The sequence below is a fragment of the Tubulanus polymorphus genome, chromosome 8, assembly GCF_964204645.1.
Source record: "Tubulanus polymorphus chromosome 8, tnTubPoly1.2, whole genome shotgun sequence".
Lineage (NCBI taxonomy): Eukaryota > Metazoa > Nemertea > Palaeonemertea > Tubulaniformes > Tubulanidae > Tubulanus > Tubulanus polymorphus.
In genome coordinates, this window is record NC_134032.1 from 10,309,684 (window position 1) to 10,337,067 (window position 27,384).

At 39.7% G+C, this 27,384-nt stretch overlaps 3 protein-coding genes across 3 annotated transcripts; 1 reads left to right on the forward strand and 2 right to left on the reverse strand.

The window, feature by feature from the left end:
- Positions 1–2,328: 2,328 nt before the first annotated feature.
- On the reverse strand, positions 2,329–4,210 carry LOC141910280 (cytochrome b-c1 complex subunit 7-like). Its single transcript, XM_074801011.1, has 4 exons — positions 4,157–4,210; positions 3,874–3,939; positions 3,488–3,654; positions 2,329–2,615 (listed from the first exon to the last, which is right to left on the reverse strand). The coding sequence occupies exons 1-4, from the start codon at positions 4,188–4,190 to the stop codon at positions 2,538–2,540; spliced, it is 345 nt and encodes a 114-aa protein (XP_074657112.1). The 5' UTR covers positions 4,191–4,210; the 3' UTR covers positions 2,329–2,537.
- A 164-nt stretch (positions 4,211–4,374) lies between these two features.
- Positions 4,375–8,804, forward strand: LOC141910279 (HCLS1-binding protein 3-like). Its single transcript, XM_074801010.1, has 7 exons — positions 4,375–4,513; positions 5,078–5,240; positions 5,748–5,952; positions 6,453–6,576; positions 7,050–7,204; positions 7,566–7,710; positions 8,035–8,804. Exons 1-7 carry the CDS (start codon positions 4,488–4,490, stop codon positions 8,306–8,308), a joined length of 1,092 nt encoding a protein of 363 aa, XP_074657111.1. The 5' UTR covers positions 4,375–4,487; the 3' UTR covers positions 8,309–8,804.
- Positions 8,805–9,376: 572 nt separating this feature from the next.
- LOC141910277 (adenylyl cyclase-associated protein 1-like) lies at positions 9,377–25,535 on the reverse strand. Its single transcript, XM_074801007.1, has 14 exons — positions 25,526–25,535; positions 20,402–20,880; positions 15,957–16,060; positions 15,222–15,299; positions 14,720–14,773; positions 14,524–14,613; positions 14,348–14,436; positions 13,792–13,897; positions 13,060–13,249; positions 12,754–12,935; positions 12,364–12,487; positions 12,140–12,222; positions 11,901–12,047; positions 9,377–11,133 (listed from the first exon to the last, which is right to left on the reverse strand). The coding sequence occupies exons 2-14, from the start codon at positions 20,874–20,876 to the stop codon at positions 11,050–11,052; spliced, it is 1,806 nt and encodes a 601-aa protein (XP_074657108.1). The 5' UTR covers positions 20,877–20,880; positions 25,526–25,535; the 3' UTR covers positions 9,377–11,049.
- Positions 25,536–27,384: the final 1,849 nt, after the last annotated feature.

The window sequence follows — 27,384 nt, forward strand, 5'->3', positions numbered from 1 at the left end:
ATCTCACGCGGGCTCGGTGGCCGGGTAGTAGAATATTCATGTCCATGGCCATGCTATGTACACTGCTTAAAAATTATCTATTTAAAGGAAAAAAATTAACCGTGATCTAGTTCAAGGATAAATTCTAATTGTTCTGTGGTGACAAACTTGAACTTGGTACTCAATTGTGTCAAGACGGCTCCCTCCATGGCCGCGACGAGCGGGCCGACCAGAGCACCACTGCCTGGATTTACCTACCTGAACTTGAATGTCTGTGATTGACAGCCTTTTATTGATAGTTCTTTCGGTAGTTGTTTCCGTTAACGACATGGTTATGATTTGATTGCTGAAAAAAAACCAAAAACTGAGTTCCACTCAGGAGACTCAAGTCGCCACTGCCGGACCCGGCCGGTGTGTGACGCTGGAGAGATCATATCGTTTTGCAATATTTCAATCATGAAATAATTCTCTCAAAGATTCTGAATTCTTCAAATTAGTGTAGAAATTCGGAGCAGATTGGAAAATAAAAAGTTACCTTTTGTGTCCTCGGTTTTTTGAAATCCAACAAATTTTGTTCTTGAGGCGCCTATATTTTATCCTACGTTCTTTCTCTGTGTTTCCGACTATTCCAAAGCTGAGACCGAACGCTAATCAAGATGAAATCTACTTATAAAACCAGCGATCCTAAATTTGAGGTCGCAGATCTAAGAATGCAGGAGAAATGTTTTAGTCTAGATCTATAAATTCGACATTGCTGATATTTTATATACATATAACGCCACGTCTGTAGCGACGGTGAGTAAACACTGTTATGTTACGCATACGAAGGTATTCTCTAGTTGGAATTGCTTGTATATACAAAACACCTCTGCTTTATCAGTAACTACACTACCTGTTGCCACAAGCGGTGGCGTCTTACTCACGGGAGGTGATCGTACCTCAATATCACCAGGCAGGAATTCCTTCAAACCATCGGTACTGATTCACAGTAACGCGGATATTGTGCCGTGACTAGTAGCTATGGTTTGATAATATACGCATATTTACACAGAATCATCATGCCCACTGATCTACCCGGAAAATTTCGTAATTTTCTACTAGTCAAGTCACTAGCGTGTGTAAAATACAGTTTTTTAAAACAAATTCTACGGCATGTGTTCACCTGACAGATATTATCAAATTCTCGTGTTATCCGTTTGGTGCTGCAATACAGTTTGAAAATTGGTTCAAAAAACTTTAAAAAGTTGGTATACTCGATCGTGGAACTAACTGGGTCCTCTCGTTTGGCAGGAATTTTGCCGCCGTGCTAACTGCGTTATAATTTGTAAGGGTAATTTTCGGAGAAATAATAAGCGACAATCAAACCACTAATCACTCCATAAAAATCTAAATTGATTTGCCCCACATTTCTCTCCACTTTCAAAAACGACCATTAAAAAGGATTCTCATAAAAGGGACGAGGAGAACCCACACATCCGCGCCTTTTTTATATCAGGAATCATAAAATGTCCTATCGGAAGCTCGCGGTCACACCATATATATCTTTAGTCCTATATATTCTCCTAAATTTCATGGGATTCAGTTATCTATGGTCGTGGCGCCTCTCTATTTATTTCAATCATCATTTTATGCGGCCCTAGTCTCTGGAAGACGATGCCTAAGGCGAGCACAAGTAGTTCCTCAGACGACCACTCGCGCTCAATCTTAAGATTGTTCGAAATAGGTCAGCATTGGATTGTTCTGGAACAAAGCAGTTTGGCATTCACGACAAAAGGTCGCGTTATTGTCAGGGAAATAAACCCTTTTTGCGCTCGTCTACGCGCGAGAATTTCACAATGAAACTACATGTAGAATATTGTTTTTCCTAGGTGAGTTAAGACCAACTTCGCCTGCCAAGGTTGGTTGCCTCCCGTGCAAGGCAATCAAACCCTGGCAAGCGAAGATTTAAAACATGACGCGCATTTGGGCTCGGTGGTTTCTTGTTAAAAGAGAAAGCTACTATTCTCTCTTTTTAAATAAATGAAAAATTGTAAATTTCATTATATTTTCTCTCCTCATAAATCTGAGTTCCTGTGTAATCAATTTGAACTTTAATTAAAAATCGACTCAGAATTGCAGAGCAAGCATTTTACTGTCAGAAATAAGATGCTCTCTTCAAGAGTGGTAGCTCGAAATATGTCAACATGCAATGTTTCATTTAAAGCATATCAACTCCTCTCCATATGTTCATAGGGCTTAAAATTATATTGGGAGAATGAATGTACATGCACAACTTTCAAAATGGACCGCTCACAAAAATCCCGAGAAACAAAATCAATAACTTTTAATAATTAATTTATTATAATCTAGTATATTTACACACTGCCATCGAAAACGCCTAAATTTCAATTCAAATTCCATTCAAAACCATTTTTGTGGATTGCACAAAAAACTACTATTTAATTAACACTTGTTAGAAAGAACTATTTCGAGTTGCACAGAAAAGTTATGATTCATTGTATGGGCCGTCTGCTACTGTTTTTATACAAAGGCGCCCTCTAGTGGTCATTTCAAAATCATTATTGTTTGTTCCACATCCATTTTTCGTCGCGTTCGGAGAAAACTTCGTTTAAATATGGCTCTAAATATCTTTCATCCTAAAAATAAATGGAGTCCATGAGATCGACAATTATTTCAGAGTTAAAATACCGTAATCAAAAATAAACTAAATATTTGATAACCCTCGAGTCATTCCAGGTCACTTAAACTCATGAACTTATTATTTGGACCTAGTTCCACAGTTGTGAATTAGATTCTTGAATTGAATCATTTCAGTTCAATAAATTTTGACTTCTGGATCCAGTTCCACAGTCGTGAATTAAGATTTGACTCCGAGTTAAAACATCGAAAATGAACTTAATTTAACTCAACTGTGGAACTGGGTCCTGAAATTTTACTCTGACCTGAGCAACTGGCGACAGAATTTTATTGGTTGGTGGGGCAGATTTTTTGAGCCAAGTCCCTACAGATCAGTAATTTGTGGATACAAGGAATTTTAAAGGAGAAAATTTCATTATTAGAGAAAGCGCCTGCATCACTTTCATGTCTGTAATACTGTAGACTCCTCTCACATCAGTAGTATTTATCCTTGGTTAACCGTTTGATAATTTCATGGTTTTTTATAAGCAAACTTCTATCCTTTACTCTGTATGAAACATTTTGTATGTACATAATTGTAAATTATTCTTTATTGATGAAATAAACACTATATTACATTACCTAAACTAAGTTTCTAATTCGATAACCACAGCGTAACAACTGTCCCGATTTGGGGGTAGTTTTCTGTACAACTAAAAACATTTCTAATAGCCTATTTCTCCAAATTGGAGGAGTTCTGGGTATTTTGCTTAAATTAAAGGAGTGTCAACCACCTTCGAAAGCAATATCATTTAAGGAGATTTGAAGGAATCACGGAGTCGTAAGTGACCCTGTTGATCGACATCGAAGGCAGACGACGATAATTATTTACCTCATCGTAAACCGTCCATTCTTCTTTCGGTAAAACTGTTTTATTAGACGACAGATAGAGGGCTCTGCTGATACGGAACATTCGGGCGTCGTACAGTTCGCTGGGCAGACGACGAATCGCTTCTTTCACTTCCGGCGTCTCGTGTAAAATATCGTCTTTACGAAGACCTGCGAAATAAGAAATGTCGCGATGGTGGTGGATAAACTTTTGAAATGGACTCAGGCAAATTTGGTCCTATTAGAATATAGAATCCATTTTTCTTCATGCACAAAAGTGAGCAATTTCAGAATTTCTTCTTTCAGATGATTTAGGCCTAACCTTTTTCATAATTAGTTAGCCTGATTTGGCTTAGAACTTATCTAACTTATCAAAGGCCAATTACTCACCTAATTCTCTAAAGTATGATTTATTGTAAGCCCATCTACATAGAGGGATCAACCATTTCGGTTTCGCTGAAAATAGAAATACCAGTGTCAGTGAGAAGAGTGTAAGAATAAAGTTAAATTTACGATTTGCATTTGATTTTACGATCGAGCAAAAAACGAGTCGAAATCACGTCAGTTATACCCACGATCTGCCGTTTAAAGGAATGGGGAGGTTCCAGGTAGTTCGTAAAATTGTCCTAGAACCAGGAATCGGAGATAAATCGTGTTTAAAATGCATAATTACCAGCTTTTTGAATGACTTTTCGAACCGCAGCCATGGTTTTTGATGTAACAAATTTCCGAAGGTCAGAGGTCGAGAGATTTAGATATAAAAAGTTACCATTTTTAAACACGAATCAAGTTTTGGATTGATTGATCGATATCAGTACCTACTAGAAAATTATTTTCAATCAGGTATTGCTAAAAATAATGGAAATTTGTGAATTTTCAAATTACGACGAGACTAAATTCAAGATGGCCGCGCCCATGGGTATTTTACTTCCGGGTTCAATAATTCAATGCTAAAGAGGTTGTTAATTGCTGAAATCTGATTGTGCAGAAGCCGGTCAGTCAATATGCCACTAGCTACAGTTACAACCAGGTAGATAGGTTTATGTCGTGACTTGAGCGGCTACTTGACTAACTGTTGTGCCTACAGTTAGCCTCAGCGTGAAAATTGTTGCTTGATGATGATCGGATCCTACTTATAATAACTAAATAAATAGTATATCCCATGTCGATCAACCACAGTGAGCCAGACTAAATAAATAGACAAGGGAAGAAACAAACCAGGGTTCCTCGGGGAATTCTCAAGATCTAAAGGCACATTTGACAATTGTTTAAAATCATTTGGTAGAAACCGTCGTCGGCTTAATTGCGTCCCAAAAGCGGCTAGCTGTATGTAGCGAGACCAAATGTGACAGAACCAACAACATCCCAGTAGTGATGAATGCTGCTAGAGGACCCTTCTTGCCAATCAATCTTTGAAGAGATAGGGGCTGCACTGCAATAATCACCCTATCTTCTTCAAACCAATTTTCACTTTTATAGGACTGTGGTGTGACAATTATAGTTGCGACTTGCTTCCCATAATAGAACAATTAAGCTTGAGAAAATTTGTACTCGTCGAAACATAAGAAAGACGTTATTTCTTTTTGATTTGCAGGGAATTGAAGAATGTAGAGACCGGAGTCGATATCAGTATCCCCACTTTTAAAGAAATTCCTACTCTATTCAGCTCGACGATCGAATACAATATCGTAGTCGTTTCAAATCTACGTTATTTCAAATCTCCAAAACATAAGTCGACCGATACAGTACAGTTTATGGTTAGTATTCTCGATGACATCATAAGGGGACTCTTGTCTTGAAAGGCAGTCATCTTCTCTGAAAAGAACTAGTGGAGCAGCAATTTAACTACAGATCGGTCTATGAAAGAGGCCATCTCTTCTGGAAGTGTCTATGGAGCATTTGATGATTTCATCAGGGGTTTTGTCGAGGATCTTACCTGTGCTTTTGCCCTAGACAGATTTATGGAGGGAGCAATGTTTCCAAAAGTGTCTTAAGGGATAATATAGTGATGTCATAGCGGAATAATTGAGATCTTTTTTGAAAGTTTCTCTAGCACCTTGTTGTTTGACAATGTCATAGGTGGAATTGTTGAAGCAGTCATCTTTTTGAAAATTATTCACTATTGTGGTCAGGTCAAATGAAGTTACGGTATATCTTATGTCTTCTACAAACTTGTAAAAGGGTCTAGATGGAGGTTTTATTAGTTGATGTCATAGGGGGATGACAGCTGACAGCCCGTTTATAGATTTGCATTGTAATTGTAGGTCGTACGTAAATGGTCCGATTTCGAGACATTGCATGCCGATGTCGCGAAGAAATTCCCGTCGACAGTTTTCCCCGCGTTGCCGAGAAAATCGATTCTCAGCGAATTGTCGATTCCCGAACGTCGCAGCGGACTCGAATCGTTCTTACAGTTTTTAGCGAAAACTCCGAAACTCGCCGTCTGTCCGATCGTACTACAGTTTCTAGGTTAGTTTTACCCGTACGTCAGCCGGCAAACACTAACACGGCCTAGTTCGACGGCTGCATTCAAAAATACATGAAGAAAATCCCCCCAGTTTTTCAGGAAATAATTTGTAAATTCTTGATGTATTTTTGCCGGAATCTTAGGACTGTTGTTAATTTGTGAAATCGGTTTCACAGTATATAGGCTCCGCTGAAGTCCGATCTGTTAACGAAACTTGAAAATTTGTCCCAATTGCGAGCGATATCCAAGCTGGATTGTGTTCATATAGGATCAGAAAATATTTCAACAAACATCCAAGTTAAAAGTTAAACGGTCATCTCAAAGAGTTGATCAGAACCAATTTGGGGGGATCCTACCGTAGAACCAAAATAGGCTGGTCTTATATAGTAAACCTTAACCGTGCAACTGGGTCCTTGGTCTTCAATTGAAGGGCCCGATAGAATTCTTTGAAATTATGGTTGAATGATGTCATTGATTTTTGGATATCTTGTTTTGTGTTTAGGCGTGAATGCGTTGAAGGCTGGTCAATATTCCACTGAAAACCGAGAGGAAGGTAACGAACGCTCGGATATATTCGAGGAACAGAGACTTGAGACCGGCGAGTCGGATAAAAAATTCATTTCGAAGTGAGGAACGAATCTCTTGAAATCACGATATATCCGTAATGAAGTCATAAAACGTAGAATCCCACAATCGTTATTTAACTAAAGAGTTAATGAAGAATAGAGATATTTTGTGTCAGTAAACCTGGCCTTACCTCGACAAAACAAAATCATTTTTATCTATAACTCTGACCGATTTTGCCGGTCCCAGTTTAGGCAAGGTTTCCTGTACTGTACCCCCCTTCAGTCCTAACCAGTCTGATCTAGCCTTCATTCAGATATCGTTTTAGACTGAAGATTTGGTATTAAACGCCTGAAATATTTCTATCTTTTATAAACTCTTCATCTGAGTGGCATTTTAAGTTTTAGTTTACATTAACCTTTAGGCTACATTGTTAATTGATACCTGGGGGCGATTTCAATTGTGAATTGATATGAAGTTAAAACTGGTAAAAACCGGCCTCGGTCTCCGATCATCAATTTCATTCTCGTTCCAGCGAAACCGATGAAAATCTCTTTGCCGACAAACAGGAAGAGGATGTAGATTTATTTGGGTTGCCCGGAGCGACCGACGATGACCGCGACGTGTCCGGTGATCTGTTGGGTTTAGCAGCGGCCGCCGATAAAAAGATCAAACGCCACACGATACAAGGTACTTTCAGAAAAGATGGCTGCCTTTATGAATCCCCTTGTGGCATCATCAAATCGTCCGCATAGCCCCTTCTAAAAAGATGGTCACATTCATAAATCCCCCTCTGACATCATCAAATTGCCCATATTATAGACCTTTCTAGAAAAGATGGCTGCTTTTATGATTATGAATCCCCCTATGACGTCATAAAATTGCTCCTAACCTTTCTAGAAATCCCCCTATGACATCATCAAATTGCCCCAAGACCTTCTACAAGAGACGGCTGCCTCCATAAATCCCCCTATGACAAATAGGACATCGCGTGGCGGTAGCCATCACAAGTTCTAATGAATTAAGCACTGTGTTGATTATTTGGTTCTAGAACCGAAGTTGTTTGGCGATCCAGATTTCGGTGAAGGAGTCGCTGTGGATGAAACCGATTTCTTCGTTCCGGGCGCTCGAGTTGAGGAGGAAGCCATGAATCAAAATGTACTGTTCGAAGATGAAGACAATTCGGAACTATTGAAGTAAGTTGGAAACATGCGCATGTCGTATGTAACATGTACATGTAATATCTGATGATTTCAGTGTCAGTGTGGCCACTTACCACCCATTTATAAATAGCTTGAGCTTCCCATGATTTTTCAATGTGATTGCACAAAATTCCCCGAGCGAAATTTCTACGTTTAAAATGTTACGAGTTTTCCAGGTTCATGGCCACCCTGCATATTCGAGAGGGTGTGGCCATTATGTGCGTACCACACATACATGTTGAACAACATGTCTGTAATTACATGTACATGTTACTGGTGTATATGACATGTATTGATTGATTTGATGTTTAATTTCAGTATCGAGGATGATTTGGACGACCTTCTTTCTCTGAAGAACAAGAAATCACCTGATCCCAAACCGACGAAACCAGCTTTACCATCGAAACCGACGGCGGTCAAGCCTAAAATTGGCGCGAAACCGACCCTGCGCGTAAAACCTACTCTGTCCGCAAAACCAAAAACTCTTCCTCTAACGGGGCAGACAGAAATTCAAAATATCGCGACGGACGATATTCTGAAATACATCGAAGACAACACGAATCGTGACGACAATTTGGACTTATTTTCGTGATAATAGGATTTGAAGAACATTCAAGAAAATCTTGATTAATCAAAAACAATATCACATATTCAATAGGGCTTTAGTGATCAAAAATAAATTCATGTAATGCCTAGATATTCTATAAAAGAATTTATATCATGAACAAGCTACTGTGGTAATCTCTTTCAATGTTACATAGAAATTATTAGTATTCTAAAGATTTAAATTTAATGTGCTCAACTGCTTATGTGCCACTGTTATGGGGGAGGGGGTGTTTTCAAAGGTGCTAGTGTATTTGGGTGCCAGTGTTTAGGGGATGAGTGTTGTAGGGTATTTAAGGGAGGGGGGCTATAGTTGTGGGTGTGCTAGTGTGAAGGGTGCCAGGCCGTAGGGAGAGGGAGAAATTTCGGAAGGCCAGAAGGCCTAGAGTAAAAAACCAGAAGGCCTAGTGTATTTTCAGTCTTTTGCTGCCCTGCTAATTATGATATATTTTGTTAATTAATGATTATGAATAAATGATAATCAAATTATAACGTACGTATGTGAATGGTGTACTTTTGATGTAGTTCCTGTATTCATTTTGCCTGTAAGGATTTGCTTTTCATCATCCTCAGGGTGAAGATGATTTACGTAACTAAGGACCACATGTCTTTGGTTATATAGGCCAGCTTTGAATAAAAGTTTAGTCGCTGCCATCATGACTCCTCATGCGAGTACAAACCCCTGTCCTAGTAGAACCTTGCAGTTATCGGACTGATTACTACAAGGTAGAAGCCATCCTTCCAGGCAGAGCCTTCGCGAAACTGGACCCTAACAACAGAGATCACTATGGCACAAAACTGCCTGAATTATCGCCCCAACATGCAATAGTTACTGAGCTGAAAAAAAGCTGTCAATCTATAAGTAAAATACCCGGGCTAAAATAAAAAACGATTAATGATGTGATTGGCTGATAATGACATCACAACTTAGCTACGCGCTGGGGCTATTCCGATCTTTCCGAAGGAGGATGCTGCAAACGTCAATTTAACAAAAGGATTAGAAAGAACAGCCACGGAAACCAGTAAACAACTAGGAAATTTACGAATTAGCTTTTTTTATCAATACGGTATTTTTTATTTTCTTTTAAATATTTTACTATCATGAAATGGATCTCATATGAATTCAATAAGTAGGAAATCATGAATACGAATTAATAATTGAAGCAGTTGTGCGATCGAAAATTAGCACGTTTAAATCAGTTTTTTTTCCGTCGTTTCCCAGTTCCACAGTCGCGGAAAAGATCCACTTTCGTGGCTCCACTTCCACAGTAGTGGGCAGAGTTCAATATTTGTGGTGGTCCCAATACCAGAATCATAGTTTGGCAAACTTGTTTCGAATTACCGTCTCACACTTCTGAGTTTCATTTGACTCTTAGGATAAATGACTCAACTTATCCACGCATTCAACGCTGGGTCCTGTTCCACAACTCTGGGATCGACTTTAGAGTCAGGGTATGCATTTGACTCCCGTTGTTTACTCCCATCGTTATCAGTTTTTCAACGATGATCTATCCATTTTGTCTCTACCGCATGCAAAAATTTCAAGCACCTTGAATGAGTAAATAATATTAGATATAAATGTATAATAAGCGAGTACTGTTGCTCTACGTATTTTCTAAACCAGTGTGTTCGTTTACATTAAAGGCAAAAACGTGTCCGCTGCAACCAGATCTCGTTAAAATTGGAATATATCTTCCCAACGTTTTAAGACGAAGCCGATATTAAACAGTAACACTATATAAATCTGATAGTTCAGGAACTATGTTATTCTCGTGTGCCACAGTGCAAATATCCAACTGTAAATAGGAAGAATCCGCTACAAATATATTCGTAGCTGATTCTTCCTATTTACAGTTGGATATTTGCACTGTGGCACACGAGACTAACACAGTTCCTGATTGGCTGGCAATGTCGACAAACTCGGCTTCATTCTCAATGCTCATTGGTCAATTTCGAGCAAAGGCTGACTATGTAACAGCTCCATTGCCAACCTATATAGTATATTCACAGTAGCAATAGGGGGCAATGCCGTATTATGAAGCTGGCAGCAAAAGTGTTAAGGTACCGCAAACATCAGCACAGAACTGTCAACGGTCCAGATTTCAAACAACTTCCACTTGGTAAAACTAGCTCAAAAACTAACCAATGACAGCGGCTTTTACATAAATCTTTTACTGCAACCTCATGATCTAACCAATCGTAGCGGGTTTAACATATATTTCGATTTTACGATACTGAGTTGAGCTACGAGTGAAATATTTAAATACCGCATATTCAAATTAATTACAACCTAATTATTACAAACGGCTTATCAATTATCGATAATATCAATTAGTCGGTGACCTAATTATAAACTTAATAATATGTATGTATTTGGAACGTTTTAAATTTCAGATTTTTCCCCGAATTTTGAAAATCGAAATTAGACCCGTTGAAATTCATCTCGCCCCCATTGAAATTTGAAATTCTTTTCGAAACAAAACGATTTCAAAGAAGAAGCACGATTCCTATACGTAATGGAAACGTTAAAACTCGCGCGTACGTAAATACGTTGATGAAAATTTCAAAATCAAAAAATCAATCTAGAAATAAAGTTACGCCGTCGAACCGGCCGATCAACTGGATTCGTATCTTGATTAATGAAGAGAACTGAAAACCGGATTCGCGCTGATCCAGTGCAGCGCCACCCGGTGAAACATCACAGATTATCTTCTCTCGTCTGCCGCTGTTTTAAGAGGCGATATCCGTCTGGCTCGTCTGGAACTTCTTGCCGTCCCACACGGTGCGGAACTGTTCCGGAATCGGATGCTCAACCTACAAAATATATGTGGAATATGACGTCAAACGGGGAATCAGGTGGAGGCAGCCTTTTTTTCTGGAAGTGTTCGGACGGGTGATTTGATGATGTCATAGGGTGAATTGCGGAGGCAGACATGCTTTCTGTAAAGTATCCAAGGGTAATTTGATGATGTCATACATGCAGCCTTGTCATAGGGGGATTTATAGGGGCAGCCAACATTTTGGAAATGCCTATATGGGATAATATGTTGATGTCATGAGGCCATTTTTGGATGCAGCCATCTGGAAGGATCTACATGAAGTTTTTCCACAGGAACATGTTTCGTCCGTGTGCACCTGCGTATGTCATGAAGACAATGATGTCATAGGGGGATTCGTGCAGCCATCTGGTAGTGTCTAAAACATTGGGGTATGTATTTGATTATAATAGGGTTTATAGAGGCAGGCATGGCCAAATGATATTATATGATTTATTTTGCACAAAAGATTGTTACAGAGTTTACATATTAATGCACAATTTAAGCAAAACAATGTACCAATAAATTATGTGAGGAATTAGGTTTTCGTATCTAGTCGACTAGTGATCAAAACTAATAACCGAATGCGCTTAATTTCTGAACTACTTCCGGAATATAGTTCCGACTAACTGACATTCGGTTTCACTTAGTTTCGATCTCAAATAATCGAAGTTGGCCCAGGCAGCTGCTGCGACAAGTTATTTGCTGATGTCATAGAGGGATTTATGAAAGCCTTATTAGATATTACGGTATAGGGGCACTCACCAAGTCGCCGTCTGCTTTGGTGATGGCGATGTTCATTTCTGATGATTTTGATGAAATGATGGTTGTCGAGTCGAGCGCTTCTTCTTTCAAATAAACCAAACATCCGTCCGTTTTGTCAATGGACACCGTCGGGCAGTTACCATTCAACTGCAATTAAAGAAAGTATTTCCTTTGATTCTATTTGTTAAGATTTTTTTTTTTGGGGAAAAATTTTTCGATTTTTTGGCAATATTTTTCACCTGCGCTTTCACCGACTGACAATTGACCATTTCAAAAGTCGATATCACATCGTCGAATACTACGCCGACCTTCTTGCAGCTGTCTTTAAAATAGAAATCAGAAAAGCTAGTTTAACCCGAGTTTTAAAAATACTGAAAATCTTAATCATTTTAGATCACCATATAATTTCAATAAATCCGAATCACGGAAATGAGGTGGTCGTCATTAGAGCAGAAATACTAACCCAATATGATCGAGTTAACTTTGCTCTTGACTTGAATGACGGAGTTCGTGCATTTGAACACGTAAACCACTTGTTTCGGTTCGACGTTTTCGATCACAATATTCTGATTGTTTTCATGGTATTCCTGGTGACAGAGAAAAACATTAATCATTTGAATATCCACACCACGTGGAGCCTCCCCCTGATGTTTCCGAACGGCGGGTTTCCGATATTCTCGGAGCCAACCATAGGAGTAATAAGGATAGCTGTATTCCGGAAGAATATTCAAATCGACGCGAACTGCGACTGAGTGACGACTTGCAAATGCTCTTAATTACACTAAAACGTGGCTTGTTTAAGAAAAGAAAATTCCCTGATTTCCAGTTAAGTGGCCCCCCTGGTTATACTAACCACCATCCATTTTTTGCCCATTTCCAGTTCGATGCGAGGTGGTTTTTTAGCAGCTTGCTGGGCAGCTGGTTTTGGACTGCCAGTCGGTTTCGGAGCGGGCACCGGAGCCTTGTACGGTTTTGGGCCTGTTCTCAGAGCTGGGTTTTTGTGGGTTTTCATGTCGTCGGTAACTTTGTTCAGACCTTTTTTTTAAAGAAAGATAAAAATGCTTGAATTTTCGGCAGAAATTCATCGGCAGAATTGAAATTTTAGAGATCCATAGAAAAAGATTTGATTCTAAGATACAATAGGTTCACAAATTTTTACCTTGAGTGATGTCACCTCCTTTGTTGATCGCGTTGAACAACGCCGAGCGGTCAGCAGGATCGCTACCAGAGGTCGCTGCTGGTGGTGCTGCTGGTGGAGGGGGTGGCGGTGGTGGCAGCCCCGGGGGTGGGGGAGGCGGTGCGGCTCCCGCAGTCGAACCACTAAACAGCGTGCTGGGCGATACCTTTCCCTAAAGTAGGAAGAAGTCATAACTAAAATTATTTGAACCAAAAATGTTGCAGCGCCACAAGAGGAACTAAAATATTTTGAGATAATCTGAATTCATTGAAGAATAAAATAGATTTAATCCTTTCAGAGCAGTGTATAAATTGATGAAGACATCGCATGTATATCGCATTACCGTGTATTGATGTTACTAAAAGCTTAGCTTAGTAATTATTTTCTATCTCTATTGAAAGATGGCAGCATCTGTCAAACCGCACTGCGGTGTAGACTCACTAAAGCGGCATGCCCATCAATCAAAACACTGGGATGGAATCTTTCAAGTTTTCATATTATCTCCAGGGCCCAGTTTCATGTAATGTGTAACCCTAAAACGGCTAAGTTTGAATTGTTGTCCTCATTGAAAACATGAAGTAACCAATAGCAATTGAACCAAAGATTTGAGTTTAACTTTTTTGTGAAACTGGACCCAGCACTTACGGGTATGCATTAGTCAGCACTGAAAGGAGTTTTTCAGATGAAACTAAGCCGAGGATTTGTCATACATACATTTTCATTCCACTGAAGGCTGACAGCGTGATAGTTCTGCAAGTATTCCTGGAAAACGCCGAAAACCTTGGTCCAACTTTTCACCCACTCAAAGTGCTGCGGCAGCCTGAATGAAAAAAAAAAATACAAAAATTTATTTCTTGTACCGCATGGCAGAACCTTTTTAAGAAAGTGCGCTGAAAAAGTTACTTATATCTGGCATTGGTAATTAATTTACAATTGGAAATGTATAAGGTGAAATGCTGTGCACATTGGCAATCCCTTCGTCAAAACGTGCTGATAAAATATCTACCGGTAATGTCCAATAAGTTTTTTTTAGTTGTTAATGTCCAACAGGTGGCGATGTCCTGAACACAAACGTGAAATGTGGACGATCAATTTTGAAAGTGAGCCGATAAAAATATCAAATTTCTGGTGTTTGTAGTGAACTAGGGATGATCAACTTTTACTGACTTTGGAAGGGTAGATCTGTCCAATTAGATATAGGCGGGGCGCAGGGCGAGAGGTTTCAGGTTCCAGGCTGTTGACCGCTGTCCGTAATTCGGATATCACTTACCCTTTATCTTTGCTGTCCTTGATCACACGATTCGTATAAAATAGAACCGATTCAAGCATATCCTTCACATAATGTGTCGGTTTTGACGGCTAAAACAAAATTCAACGGCATAAAACACTAAATATTAGGCGGATACCCGAATCTCGACAAAAAATTATCGAAATCATCATACTTACCACTACGACCCAACCGAGGACGGGTATTCCTTCGGAAACACCGGATAGATGGTTAAACATCGGGCTCCGGCGAAGTGATTCTCGTTTTTCCTGGAATTACGTGGCAAAAAAGAAATCATCATAAATTACCGATAGGAAATCGATTGAAAAAATCGGAATATTCGTTCGGAAAATTTAATTTGATTTTCTTTCTTACTTGAATCATGGATATTTTCTCGCTGAGAGGTTTCAACAATCCTTGCAGGACTTCCTGAAAAAAATTGTTTAACAATCATGAATCAAAGTATCATCTGGAGCCCAGTTGCACAGTCGTGACTAAAGTACAAAAGCGGTCTTAAACCTTGAGACTAGTCTTTTAAGTTGTTAGAATAGCTATATCACTAATATGGTTTCACGCTACTAGTCTCTTGAGAGTTGTAATATTGGCAATAGAACTAAGACGGTCTTAAGACTAGTCTTTTCCGCTGTTTGATCTGGCTATAGAACTAAAATGGTACCAAGCTGGTCAAAAGACTAGTCTTTTAAGTTGTTAGATCAGTTACAGAACTAAGCTGGTCTTGAGACAAGTCTCGCTAGTTGTTAGATTGGCTATATAACCAAAATACTATTAGACTGGTCTTAAAATCTTAAGCTTTGACTCAGCAACTGGCCCAGGAGAAGTTCAGGGTTAAATAAATGAAGATACCGTGTTTACATACATTTGTTGGTTTTTTGTGACGTCCTGCATGTTCTATCAGTTGACGGTGGGTTTTGAAAGCCTCTTCGACCATCGGAACCTGTAAGAACAAGATCCGATCTAATTCGTTTGCTTTTTTCTTTCATAAACCTCAACGCATTTAAGCGACTAACATTACATTAAAGCAGGTTCAGCGTTTTTTTCCCGAAGTAATCGGAGGAGGTAAAAGAGCCTTTGACCGAGAGACAGGTATGGATCTCGGACTATTGGAAGACCAAGGGGTCCAGAAGAAAAGAAAAGGCATTATTCGGATTGCGCAGCAAAGTCAAAGGCCACTCACTATTAGGGTTCCAAAATCGGTCTGATATTTTTTTTTGAAGAATTGCATATGAAAGGTTGCTGCAATTTGCAAGAGGATGGGTGTCAATTTGCCATCTCTGACTCTGAAAATGGCAATCTCGATGTGACGTCTGGGGTCTGCGCCCCCAGAGACCCGGGCCTAAATCTGCCCCTGAAAGAAACTCTGTCGCCACCACTAGGGTTCGAACCAATGAACCCTGCATTGATGAGAACGGCAACCAGTGGCTCGAACCACCAGGCCATCGGGGTCTCAGCGAAAGGTAGCTCGAACCACTGGGCCATCAGGTCTCAGAGAAAGGTCGCTCGAACCATTAGGCCACTGCGGTCTCACCGAAAATATATTCAAATTATAAATCATATCCAATTGATAATCGAATCGATATCAGGTATTACTTACCATAACGGTTCCGAGATCGCCGCCCAATTCTTTACTGTGTTTGATGAAATCCTCGATCGCCGGAACGACGTCTTTATCGTACGCGTCAACATACGCGGGTAAATCTAAAACACATTCATATTATCGTAGTGAGTTTTCATGTAAAATTTACAGTAAAAATTGGAGCCAGGCCCAGGCGCTTCTATTCCATACCGAATTTGATTGCAGGACCGAGTTTTACAACCCAGGGGCCGGTTTCATAGTCATGGCTTAGACTTAAGACCGGTCTAAGACCAACTTAGTTCTATCGCCAATCTAACAACTTAAGACCAGACTTAAGATTTAAGACCACTTTTGAACTTAAGTCACGACTGTGCAACTGGCCCCAGGAGTAGGTCATTTTACAGCTCAATTCCCTATAGAGAACTACTAGGTAGCAAGTTCGTTTGTTTCCACTTACACGGGATGAGAGAGTTAAGTCAGACAATAACCATCGAGAATGAAATGCTGCTGCCACCACTACGAGATTAATGACAGGCCAGGACACGAAAGGACGGACTAACATCACCAGAATTCGAACCATTAACTCTGGATTGACGAGGGACAGGTGAAAGATTGGCCGACTGCTACGACCAGGATTGATGAGCGACCAGTGAAAGACGGATCGCGCAAACTCCTCAATGACAGCACCTATCTGGGACGCAGTTTCACACGGTGCACTGGTCCGGGAAGTTAAGACGATGAAAACAAACCGGAATTGACTCTAGTATCAACTACTCTACTAACAAAATACCGAAAATCATACGTGCAAAGAAAGCCTACTTGTCATTGTTACGTCGCCGCGGCAATTATTTGGATAACGGTTACTATTGTTGCGATTACCGTCACTAGCGGATGTAGAACTCCGTACGGATTTATACGCGACGTTTTCCGATCTGAAACTACACGATTTCAAAACGGGTATTCCGTCCGCCGTGCCGGAGTCCGTCTGCTCGCGGCGGCGGCTTCGTTGTTGTTTCAAACGAATCGACGATTCCTCGATTTGTATCGTGGTCGTTTGGTTCGGCAGACAACACGCGCTTCCCATCAGCCCCGCGGCGGAAATAATGATAAGTTCAGTTCCCGTAACACATGCGGATCCGGAATCGTCAGTTCTAACCCGAAATAATCAAAACAAGATCATTTTCAGTTACTTTTTATGAGAGCAATAATCAACAATTCTAAACTGCGGAACTGGGTCCTCGAATTGCCCCAAGGGCCGGTTCCATAGTCAAGGCTTAGACTTAGGACGAGTCTAAAACCATACTTACGTAGTTCTATAGCCGATCTAACAACAATCAGATTTAAGACCACTTTCGGACTTAAGTCAAAAGTATTCATAAATCTTAAGACCTGCCCGAAGAACTTGTTTGATAGGCTATAGAACTAAGTTGGTCTTCAACTGATCTTAAATCTACGCCATGACCGTGTTACCGGCCCCAGCGGTTCAAAGCCACCCGAGGGTTGGTTCCACTCAACGGTCCGATAACACGAAAAAAGATAAACTCTAAAATCGACTTAAAAATTTGAACTACTGAAAAAATCAAATCGATCTAATGTCAAATCGTTTCGAGAAACCAGACCCGTTGTTGAATTGACCCCTAGAACCTGAGCTCTACAGTGGTTGGTCAGATTTGTAATCCGATCAGTTGAGTTAGTTTGACCCCCGAGAAACTCTGAATCTGAACTCACAATTGCGGACCGCGGCGACTCCTCAAATCATCGTCTTAACCCGAGGTTCAATATCGTCTGCAGTGAACAAAGTCTCCAGGCCCCCGCCCATAAAAATTGTATATCACAATTTAAAAAAGACGGCATATCATGACAGCAGACCGATCAGCTGTGATGTTTAAGATCGACTGTACACAGCTGTCATCAGAAAATAGAGGCATCATAAGGGAGGGAGGGAGAGAGCAGATGAGGAAGAGAAAGATGGAGATTAAGAGGAAGTGAGGGAGCAGGGAACGGGTTGAGTGAGTGGAGGGTGTGGTAGATGGAGTGTGGGAGGGATTGAGGGAGGGTGTAGGAGAGGGAGGAGTGAGGGGAGTGTGCGCCAGGGTGAGGAATGAGGGGAGGGAGTGAGAGGAGTATAAGTTGGGGTGAGGAGTGAGTGGAGTGTGGGGGAGGAGTGCGGAGGAGGAGTCTGGGAAAAGGAGTGACGCAGAGGAGTATGGGAGAGGGAGTGCGGGGAGTGTGAGTTGGGGTTAGGAGTGAAGGGAGTATGGGAGAGGGGTGTGGGAGCAGGAGTGAGGGGAGATAAGAGTTAGAGAGGGAGTAAGGGGAGGGGGAGTATGGGAGAGGGAGTGAGGAAAGAACTGGGGGAAATGGGATAGAGAGTGAAGGGAGAGTGAGTTAGAGAGGAGTGAGGGTAGATAGTGAGTTAGAGAGAGGGAGTGTGGCAGAAGCAAGGAAGGTAGAACGAGGTCAGAGATGGAAACCCATCATCGAAAAATGTCGGAGAGGTGAGTATGAGGAGAGAGTGGAAGTGAGGAATGGAACAGAGATAAAGCGAGGAAAGATATGTAGAAGGACAAATGGTGAAGTCAGGGAGGAGAAAGGGAGAGAGGAAGAAAGAAGGAAAGAGGAGGTAGAGAGACAGGAAGCTGAAGGAATGGTTTTGAACAGTTCGAAAATCAATCTATCCCTTTATAAGCCTTATAAAAATCAGTGCTCCACCAACAACAAACATCTGTGACCAGACTTTCTGCAGAGTGACACAATGCAAATATTTCCTCCATCTTTTCAACAAAAAAATAACCTTGTAAATATAATTTGACAATGCCTTCAACCTTATTGATACACGCCTCTCAGTAAATATCCTACAGCTTTCTCACAAAGGGAGAGTCACCACGCACAGACAGGGCCGCATCGCCAACAGTAGGTAAGCAATGACAAGACTACGGTCTCAAGATTCTAACCCTTTCAGTGTGTCTACACCGCAGTGCAGTGTATTAATCAGCAATTGACTTCGCTAATACACCGCACCGTAGTGTATCGTTTCAATTATCAATTAGTTATGCTGTCTAGAGACAGATGGCAGCACCCGTCAAACATCATGTGAAATATCAGCGACTAACAATACACTGCACTGCGGTGTAGATGCACTATAGCGGTGCTCGATGAATAACCCATTGAGGTGGAATTTTCCAAAATCTCTAGCACATAAGGGTAAGAATTGGTCAGCATTGAAAGGGTTTAAGCATTTTTGTACTCATCTTCAAAAAAAGAAGAAAAAAAAAAACTCAAATGCCTTCAAGTCAATTTATCTCATTAGTTGAACCTTAAATCTTAGAACGATTGAAACAGAATGTGAATTATATACTAATTTGTCCAACTCAAATCAACCCAATTGATATTTGTTTGGAGGATTCTATTGTTTAATTTATGTATTAAAAGGCCCAAAGAAGACTCGATTTCATATACTGTAAAACCTCTACAGTGAACAGTGTTGGTCGCAGGCAAATCGTTCACCACGCGACAAGTGTAAAATGTAGATGGCATACGATTAGATGAAATGAACTAGAAAGTGTTGGTTGATTCAAGTGTTCATTATTATAATAGCGAGATGTTCACTATAGAGAGGTGTTCACTAACAGAGTTTTACTGTATTCTGTAAAATGGGGGCCGATTAACGATTTGAGCGTTAATAATCATAATTTGCGAAGCAGTTCAGTTAACGTTAGTTTCAATGATAACGCTGACATAATGGTTAATAGTAGTACAGCCAGCATGCCAGCCATAATTAAAATATGGTTCCAATTTCATGGTTTGCAATTAAAATCTAACCTCTCAGGGTTGAACGGAAAGGATGAAATTTGGTCTGTAGAGTTAAACCTAATGTAGAACAGCAGAAGTAGGGTCAAGAACGCAGTATAATTACTATCAACTTGTCTTTACAGTGAAAATCACTGAGTATTATCTGAAAAACAGATATTCAGGGTAGTCACTAATTTCAAATTCAAAGCTTATTATAATTGTATTTCCAAGAAAATTAATCTGGAATTCCATGATTTGGGGCTTAGCTTCAACTTCTTCTCATAAAACTGGACCTTGGGTGGTATTTCACAGATGACTTCAAAGCTCCTTTAAAGCCTCATTATTAGTATCGTGTTGCTTCCCGTTTTCAAATACAGTTGAGGTCCATTAAGACACTGTCCTATTTTAAATACCATTGCTGGCACCTAACGCGAACATTTTTCAGAGAACAAATTTACCCCCGATCAAACACAAAATTTGATGGAAACATCATTCTGTATGACGCCACCAAATTCGTTATAATGCCATGATTTTCTTAGGTCCCAATACAGTGGCATCTTTAAATACTTTTATCGTACATGAATAAAAAGAAATTCCAGGAGAAAATTTCATTTACGTAGGCTATATATATATATATATATATTATATATAAGCTTACATATACAACTCACCGTCTGCTACTGCGCCACCAGACGGCGCTGCTCGCTCCAATCTCGTAGTAACGGCCTCCAGACGGGCGACGATCGACTCTAACTGCGCGGCCATCTCGTCGGTGAACTCCTCTCCCAGTTCGATTAACGATTGAATGTCGAAGAATTCGCGTCGGGCGGATTCGATTTCCTCTCGGACGGTCTTCGGTTGCGGCGACGACGTTGGTTGTGGCGACGGCGGCGGAGATTGCGGTCGGGCAGCGGCTAGTCTCTGTTCGGTGCGACGGATGATCTCCGATTCGATTTGGTCTCGTTTCGACGGACGCGCTTCAACCTGAACGCACGAGAGATTGTTAGCGACGGCGGTATCCTTGACGACGTCGTCGTTGGATTGTTGGTTTTCGCGTTGCTCCGGCGACAGCGGTTCGACCCGATTGACCTCGTATGTCTCTCTACTAGAATTCTTACGGCCAAAACACGGTAAACACGAACACATTACGCTTTAAAAATAACAACCCTAGTATAGTTAATACGACCTGTCACCACTAGGGGGCGCTTAGTATAGCAGTAATACCACTAGGGGGTGCCTGATATAACAGTAATACAACCTATCACCAATAGGGGGCGTCTTATATAACAATTATACAATTTTCCACTACCATGGGGGACTAAATCCAGCAGTAATACAACCTGTCACCACTAGGGGGCGCCTTATATAAGTTATACAATTTGCCCTTCCTTGGGAGCGCTACATGTAGCAGTCATACAACCTACTGCCGCTGAGGGCAATCAATATGGCAATCTGCCACCACTAAAGGGCGCCAACTATAGTAGTAATCCAATCTGCAACTAATAAGGTGCTTAAGTATAACAATAATATAATCTGTCACCACTAGGGGGCATTAAATATAGTAATAATACAATCAACCACCACTAGAGGGTGTCAACTTCTGCAGTAATGTAACCTGTCACCACTAGGGGGTGCTTGATATTGTAGTTTTACAACCTTTCACCATATATAAATAAACCAACTGACCTCTCGGGGTAAATAGTTGTACTCGTTTAACTGACCACTAGGTGGTGCTTAAAAGGGGTGATAACTAAAAAGCTTCCAATGAAATTGTTCATTTGACCACTAGGTGGTGTTTACGAAATACAGAGAACCCTTAATGTAATAGATGTGGTTATATAACTGGCCACTAGGGGACACTAATTAAACTCTATACTAAATTGCTAGGGGGTGCCAACTGAAGATATTGTTAGGCCTATACAGCTTAGTCCTAGGGGACTCAAAAAGTCAAAATTGCGAGAGGGAACTAATAAAAGGGGTCACTAAACCCGACACTTAAGTTGCTTATGGGTGCTAACTGTAAATATAGTACAACAGGGGGTAGGATCAGTGTAATCACCAAAAACACTGAGGCACCAACTAAAATAGCATAATTTTTCTTTTGTTGATAAATTTTCCGCGACAAAATTAGAACAAAATACAAAATTTCAAGACATGGAAAAAAATGTAAAATATGGATATATTACTTCATGCTCTACATCTCTATCGCATAATGCCTACGTACCTAATATATTTTCAAACGGGCTATAATCTCTCGAAACTAAATACGACACGTTTTCATTCCGGGAAACTGTATCAAGGGTTTCATTTGTTTTTCGCACGAGGAGGGGCGGGCTCAAGAGCAGACACTTCAAAATAAATCGCGTACATGGATAGGGCTTCGAAGAATATCGAACTCCACAGATAAACAAAATACAAGACATTTACATGCTTTAAACTATGCCATAGCGAAAATTTCAAAATTAGAAATCAATAATGATAATATTGATAATCATGATAAAATCGCGATTATAATAATTCGGGGATAATCTTAATAGCGCATTCGAAATTTATTCAATCATGCTAAATAGGTCGTTACCTGATTAATCAACGATGTACTTAATAAGTAATCAATTAGTAATTATTTTTCAGGGTAAAAAACAAACTTTCACGTTGAAACTCCGTGCTAAAAAGTAGTGGAATTTCTCACCGAATTGTGCGGCGTCCATTGTTCTTGGCGGGAATATTCTACGTACGATGGAAAAGTGCGTCAAAAAATAAATTCCGCTGTAAAATGAACGATCGAACGAAATTGATATATATGTACACTTAACAAAAAAAAAACATAAAAAAAGATTTTAGTTGTGTGGCGTGTGAAAAGTTGCCCTACAGTCGCTTAAAATGGCTTTGAGTAGCCGACTACAAGCCGTGAAAAGTAAAGTACTAATAATAATATAGGTTTTCAAGCGCTAACTAATAATAATATATTCGAATCAAAATGGTCACTAATACTAAAATGATGTCTTAATAAATGTGATCTAAGTATAGGCTAGGGTCTTAATTGGAAAGCAAAATTTAAGTTTTGGGAAGCTCAAGTTTAAGCCTTTGTCGTAGTGTAGGTAGTGGCTACACTAATGAACTCTAAATAAGCTAGTTCATGAGTTATTTCAAACTGCGTCGTGATATAAAAGCGAACTCCTGGCTACAGTTCCACAGTTTGAGTTAAGATTAGACATGTTGGTTAACTCATTAAAAATAAACTCATCTTAGCACCCCAAAACTAGGAATTTACTGACAACTATGGAACTTGGTACTGCTAATAATCATTTCACCCTCAAGTAGACCCTAATTGGACCACGACATCTGACACAAAATAGGGCTAATGTTGTTAGTAAGTTTCAGTCTATATAAGTTTTTTTTTCGTTGTAAAATCTTCCGGAGGGACACGTTCAAATTGCCAGTAGAGAGAGAGAGAGAGATACGGACAGAGAGCGAAATTACACCGCACTGTGCGCGAGGTCAATCAGTGAACGAAGCACAAACATTTGAACAACGACGAAAACAAACTTACCCGGCGACGTCATCGTAAACATTGTCGAGGGCACTGATAGTTCCATAAGTACGCATGCTAAAATATGCCAGCCGAGGCCCAGTTTAACAAAAAGGACGAACTTCTTTCAATCGGACAGGGTGGCCATTTTCCAACAATGTACAAATCCCCGGATTTTTCAATGTGATTACACACAATCCCCAGAGCGAATGAGAAAAATTTTAAACAATTCATTTATTTTTCATTGAATAATGTATCGATAAGAAACACGTGGTCAACAGGAGAATTTTCCAGGTTTTTGGAACAACTTGAAGCCCCTTCCCCTGAAATGTTTTTTGTTTCCATATTTTAGCGTACGTAAATTAGAAATTTAGTCTATTCTCCGAGGTTGCACCCCTAAAAAAATACCCTTCAGTCGCCAGTTTCACGAAAAAGTTTAACTCAAATTTTTTGATTAATTGCCATTGGTTACTTCATGTTTTCAATGAGGACAACAATTCAAACTTAACTGTTTTAAGCTTACACTTTTTCGTGAAACTGGGCCCTGGTCAATTGATTTAATTTGATGGGTAGGCCTACCCTTTCAATTATTTGACAGTACAAAAGGGTAATGCACTTAGGGTTGAAAGAATAACTATAGACAGGCGCGGATCCAGATGGGAGGGGGGTTTCAGGGATCATGAGCCCTTTGCTCAGCTACAAAAAATTTTTTTAATCGTTTTCCTGAAGGAATGTACTGAAGACAAAGGGGTGGACAGTACTAGATAATCGGTACCATATCATCTTACGTTTGGCTAAACAATATGCCGAATATACCTACCGGGGTAGGCCTCCTATCAGAGATTTTAGTCCGCGGTTCAAAATTAACATTCTTTATGAACCCCCTCCTCGAAAAAATCCTGGATCCGCGCCTGATATAGACTTGAAGGGCCTTGCATAGGCTACCAATCGAAGCGAAGGCATCTGATATTGTACCCGCATGAGGGTATTGCACCTTCGCTCGTACGTCTGGGATGAAGGAGGGTGAAGACCCTTAAAAGGCGTTAGGCCAACATGTTGCTTGAGTAGAGCTAGGGGAGTTTTGCACCTCAGAGAATCAACTCTTTTATAACACTGTGCAATTCACTGGTAAAAAAAAAAATCGGTTAGTAATTTAAGGAATTTCTGGTAGAAAAAAAAATAACGCATTCTCACTCATGCCATTAACCAAACATTGGAGAGAATAGCTATGTAGCTATGTCCTGAGGTCTTCCTATTAAAGTTCATTGACGACATGCCTGCCCTGGTCAAATTAAATTCATCAGGAACCAATACTATACCTTATAGAGACTACAACATGTAATCAAAGTAAGCTAATTAAATTTATGAACCGTATAAGATTAGAAACCTATAACGTCAAAATCATCACATCATTTATCTTGTCTTGGAATCGATTTTTTATAGATTTCGCTTTAACTCTTGAACACATAGGCCTCTACCTCTCATTGGACTTAATACTGCCAGTAAAACTGTGCAGTCTAAATGAACCATCGCTTATATATCCGTTTAACTATGTATTTGAGGATTGCCAAAAAGTCTTCTTTGTCTAATATCGAAAAGATGAAACTACTGTTTTATTTCTAACAATGTTTCCTCTGTTTCAATGCCTACGAACCATGATGTAAGATGATCTAAAAAATAATTTTTAAGTGTGTTAGCATTAAGGAAACATACCGTTAAAATTGATTCACAGTTCGTAAAATGGAGTCTCCTTTTTCTGATTCAAATGAGTTAAAGAGGACTATTTAAATATTGAATCCTACAATGCAAAACGGATATAACAACGACGGTTCATAATTCAGTCAGGGGAAAAGGATCGGGATGACCGCACAAATGTCAAATTCACGGTTCGTAAGACAAGTTTGAAGTGTTTTCAAAGATTAAGCTACATATACCTAAACAATCGATCCCAGACAAAAATAGGGGATAGGCTTTAATCATCTATTCATCAAGCTCTAAATAAAACCAGTGAACTGTCATTGACATAGCGTATGACATAGCGCGGGCGTGAAAAGACGTGAACCCGGAAGTAAAATTAGAAGCCCCAATATTCAAGTTTTCGGCAATTTTTGAACATTTATGTGGGCGTGAGGAAATTATGCTTGATTTTTTGGATACATTTCGTGTTATTCTGGTACTGTTAAAAGCGCTGCCAAGTTCAAATATTGCGTTGAAAAGCGATAAAACCTTCGAAAAACAAAGGACAACACCTTCTTTATGGACTTACCGGTGACTCAGACAGGAGACTGAAGGTGGCAGCACTTGACGTTTCCTGATTTTTTTTCTGGCGTGGTTCGAATCCCGAATTATCCTAACTTTGTGTAGAAAATCCCACAGTAAAAACGATATAATTCACATTAGAATAATCTTGCCCTCTTTCACATTATTTTCACAGTGCGGAAATAGTGTTTTATCAATGGTTATGATCCCTACTTTGTTCAAATATTCGATACCATCTCTAAGACACTGTGTCCAAAATACCGTGCATCAAAAAAGCTAACTTGAAAGTTTATCACTTGTTATTATAGCCATTGTAACGATGCTATATGTGTCCTATATCTTTTTACATGACTGAAATATGACAGTAATTGTGAATATTACACATTTACTCCTCGTGTGAGTGTGGACTAAGAAAAATCCTCTCCAGCCCTTTTCCGAAAACTACGACATGCGAATTAATTTCTGTAAACGGAAAAAATTAAACCAACATCTACAAGAAATGATTCAAAACACTACGATAGGTTTATTTTAATACACCTATTTAACCACAACTAAAATAACGATGTTCACGCGTGTCGATCCAGGAACTGGAGTCCAACAAAGATGATCAAACTGCAAATGGGATTATTGTTTTTAAGTGATTTACAAACCGATTTCTTATATTTGGATCTAGTCAGTAACCTGACTGTGGTTTAGTTTCACGATCGGATATTTTCACAAACCACAGTCAGGAATGGGAAGGTCATTTTTGTATGAAATCTTCGTCAGCCAATTTGACTGACGAGTAATTTGCCTGGCATTTCATTGTCTCTTAAGATATCTGTCTCATTTTTGTTGTAATCGACGCACAACAGATTCGTAGTTTGTCTGATACCTATAACACCTCACCTGACGATCTTAATCCATGTGCAAATCGGCCGTAAAGTGAGAGTAAATTTCCGTCCAGTCAACAGCTGCCATTTTGAAAATTACTGGAGGTGCTGGCACCTGTGGACTAAGGCCAGGACAACAGCACAAACTAACAAAGCGAAACGACGAAATTTAAAAATATTAAAAAATCAACACTTATTCACATTTTTCTTTTACCAGAAATTTATTATTTAATTATTTATTATGGAAAATACGAAGACTTGAAATAAAAGTTGGAAAACCATCAAAAATAAAAATTGTCGTTTCGTCTTGGAAGTTTCATATAAATCCTTGTAGGTCCCCTTGTCTTATCATGCCACATGTGCAATACAGAGAAATGGCGGCCAATGGCGAAATTTGTGGAGAAATTAATTAATTTCTCAAAATAATGTTGATTAATCACTCGAAACATACATAAAATTGGATTATTTCGAAAGGTACCTGTGTTAGTTTGTGAATTAAGCCATTAATTGTGGACTGAAGTGAATAGAAAGTATATTTTTGAAGTGTTACTTTTTTCAACCGTGTTTTGGTCCTTGTCATCCCTAACGTTGGTATAAGCCCATCCGATTATAAAAAGCTTACCACCAACGATTAGGTAACTAACTAATTTGGATCATGATAAGTATTACGAGAGCTGAGCTACCGGCGGCTTAAAATATCAGACTTTGGAATTAAAATTTCTTCGAAAAGAGATGGAATCGGGCCATGCGATTGGGGAAGGTTTATACTCTGCATCGATTTAGGTTTAGTAAAGCCCAACGCACACGGCACCGAAAAAATGTTTTTTTTCGGTGCCGTGTGCGTTGGAGGAGAAACACATAACACCGAACTGAAAAACGTTTTTCGCGAGCAAAAAACGTTTTGTGAAAATCGTGTTTTCTGTTTCGGCGAAACAGAAAACACGTTTTTCAGAAAACGTTTTTTGCTCGTAAAAAACGTTTTTCAGTTCGGCAT

What these genes read in the sequence shown, in the direction of transcription:
- LOC141910280 (XM_074801011.1), bottom strand. Translation starts at nt 4,190, where the DNA reads ATGGCTGCGGTTCGAAAAGTCATTCAAAAAGCTG. An exon ending in AAAAGTCATTCAAAAAGCTG is followed by an intron (nt 3,940 to 4,156) that starts GTAATTATGCAT and finishes TTCTATTTTCAG; the next exon opens with CGAAACCGAAATGGTTGATC. An exon ending in ATCATACTTTAGAGAATTAG is followed by an intron (nt 3,655 to 3,873) that starts GTGAGTAATTGG and finishes CTTATTTCGCAG; the next exon opens with GTCTTCGTAAAGACGATATT.
- LOC141910279 (XM_074801010.1), top strand. Translation starts at nt 4,488, where the DNA reads ATGCCACTAGCTACAGTTACAACCAG. An exon ending in GATAAAAAATTCATTTCGAA is followed by an intron (nt 6,577 to 7,049) that starts GTGAGGAACGAA and finishes TTCTCGTTCCAG; the next exon opens with CGAAACCGATGAAAATCTCT. An exon ending in CAAACGCCACACGATACAAG is followed by an intron (nt 7,205 to 7,565) that starts GTACTTTCAGAA and finishes ATTTGGTTCTAG; the next exon opens with AACCGAAGTTGTTTGGCGAT.
- LOC141910277 (XM_074801007.1), bottom strand. Translation starts at nt 20,876, where the DNA reads ATGTGTTCGTGTTTACCGTGTTTTGGCCGTAAGAATTCTAGTAGAGAG. An exon ending in TCCTCGGTTGGGTCGTAGTG is followed by an intron (nt 14,437 to 14,523) that starts GTAAGTATGATG and finishes ATTTTGTTTTAG; the next exon opens with CCGTCAAAACCGACACATTA. An exon ending in GCCTTCAGTGGAATGAAAAT is followed by an intron (nt 13,250 to 13,791) that starts GTATGTATGACA and finishes TTCCTACTTTAG; the next exon opens with GGAAAGGTATCGCCCAGCAC.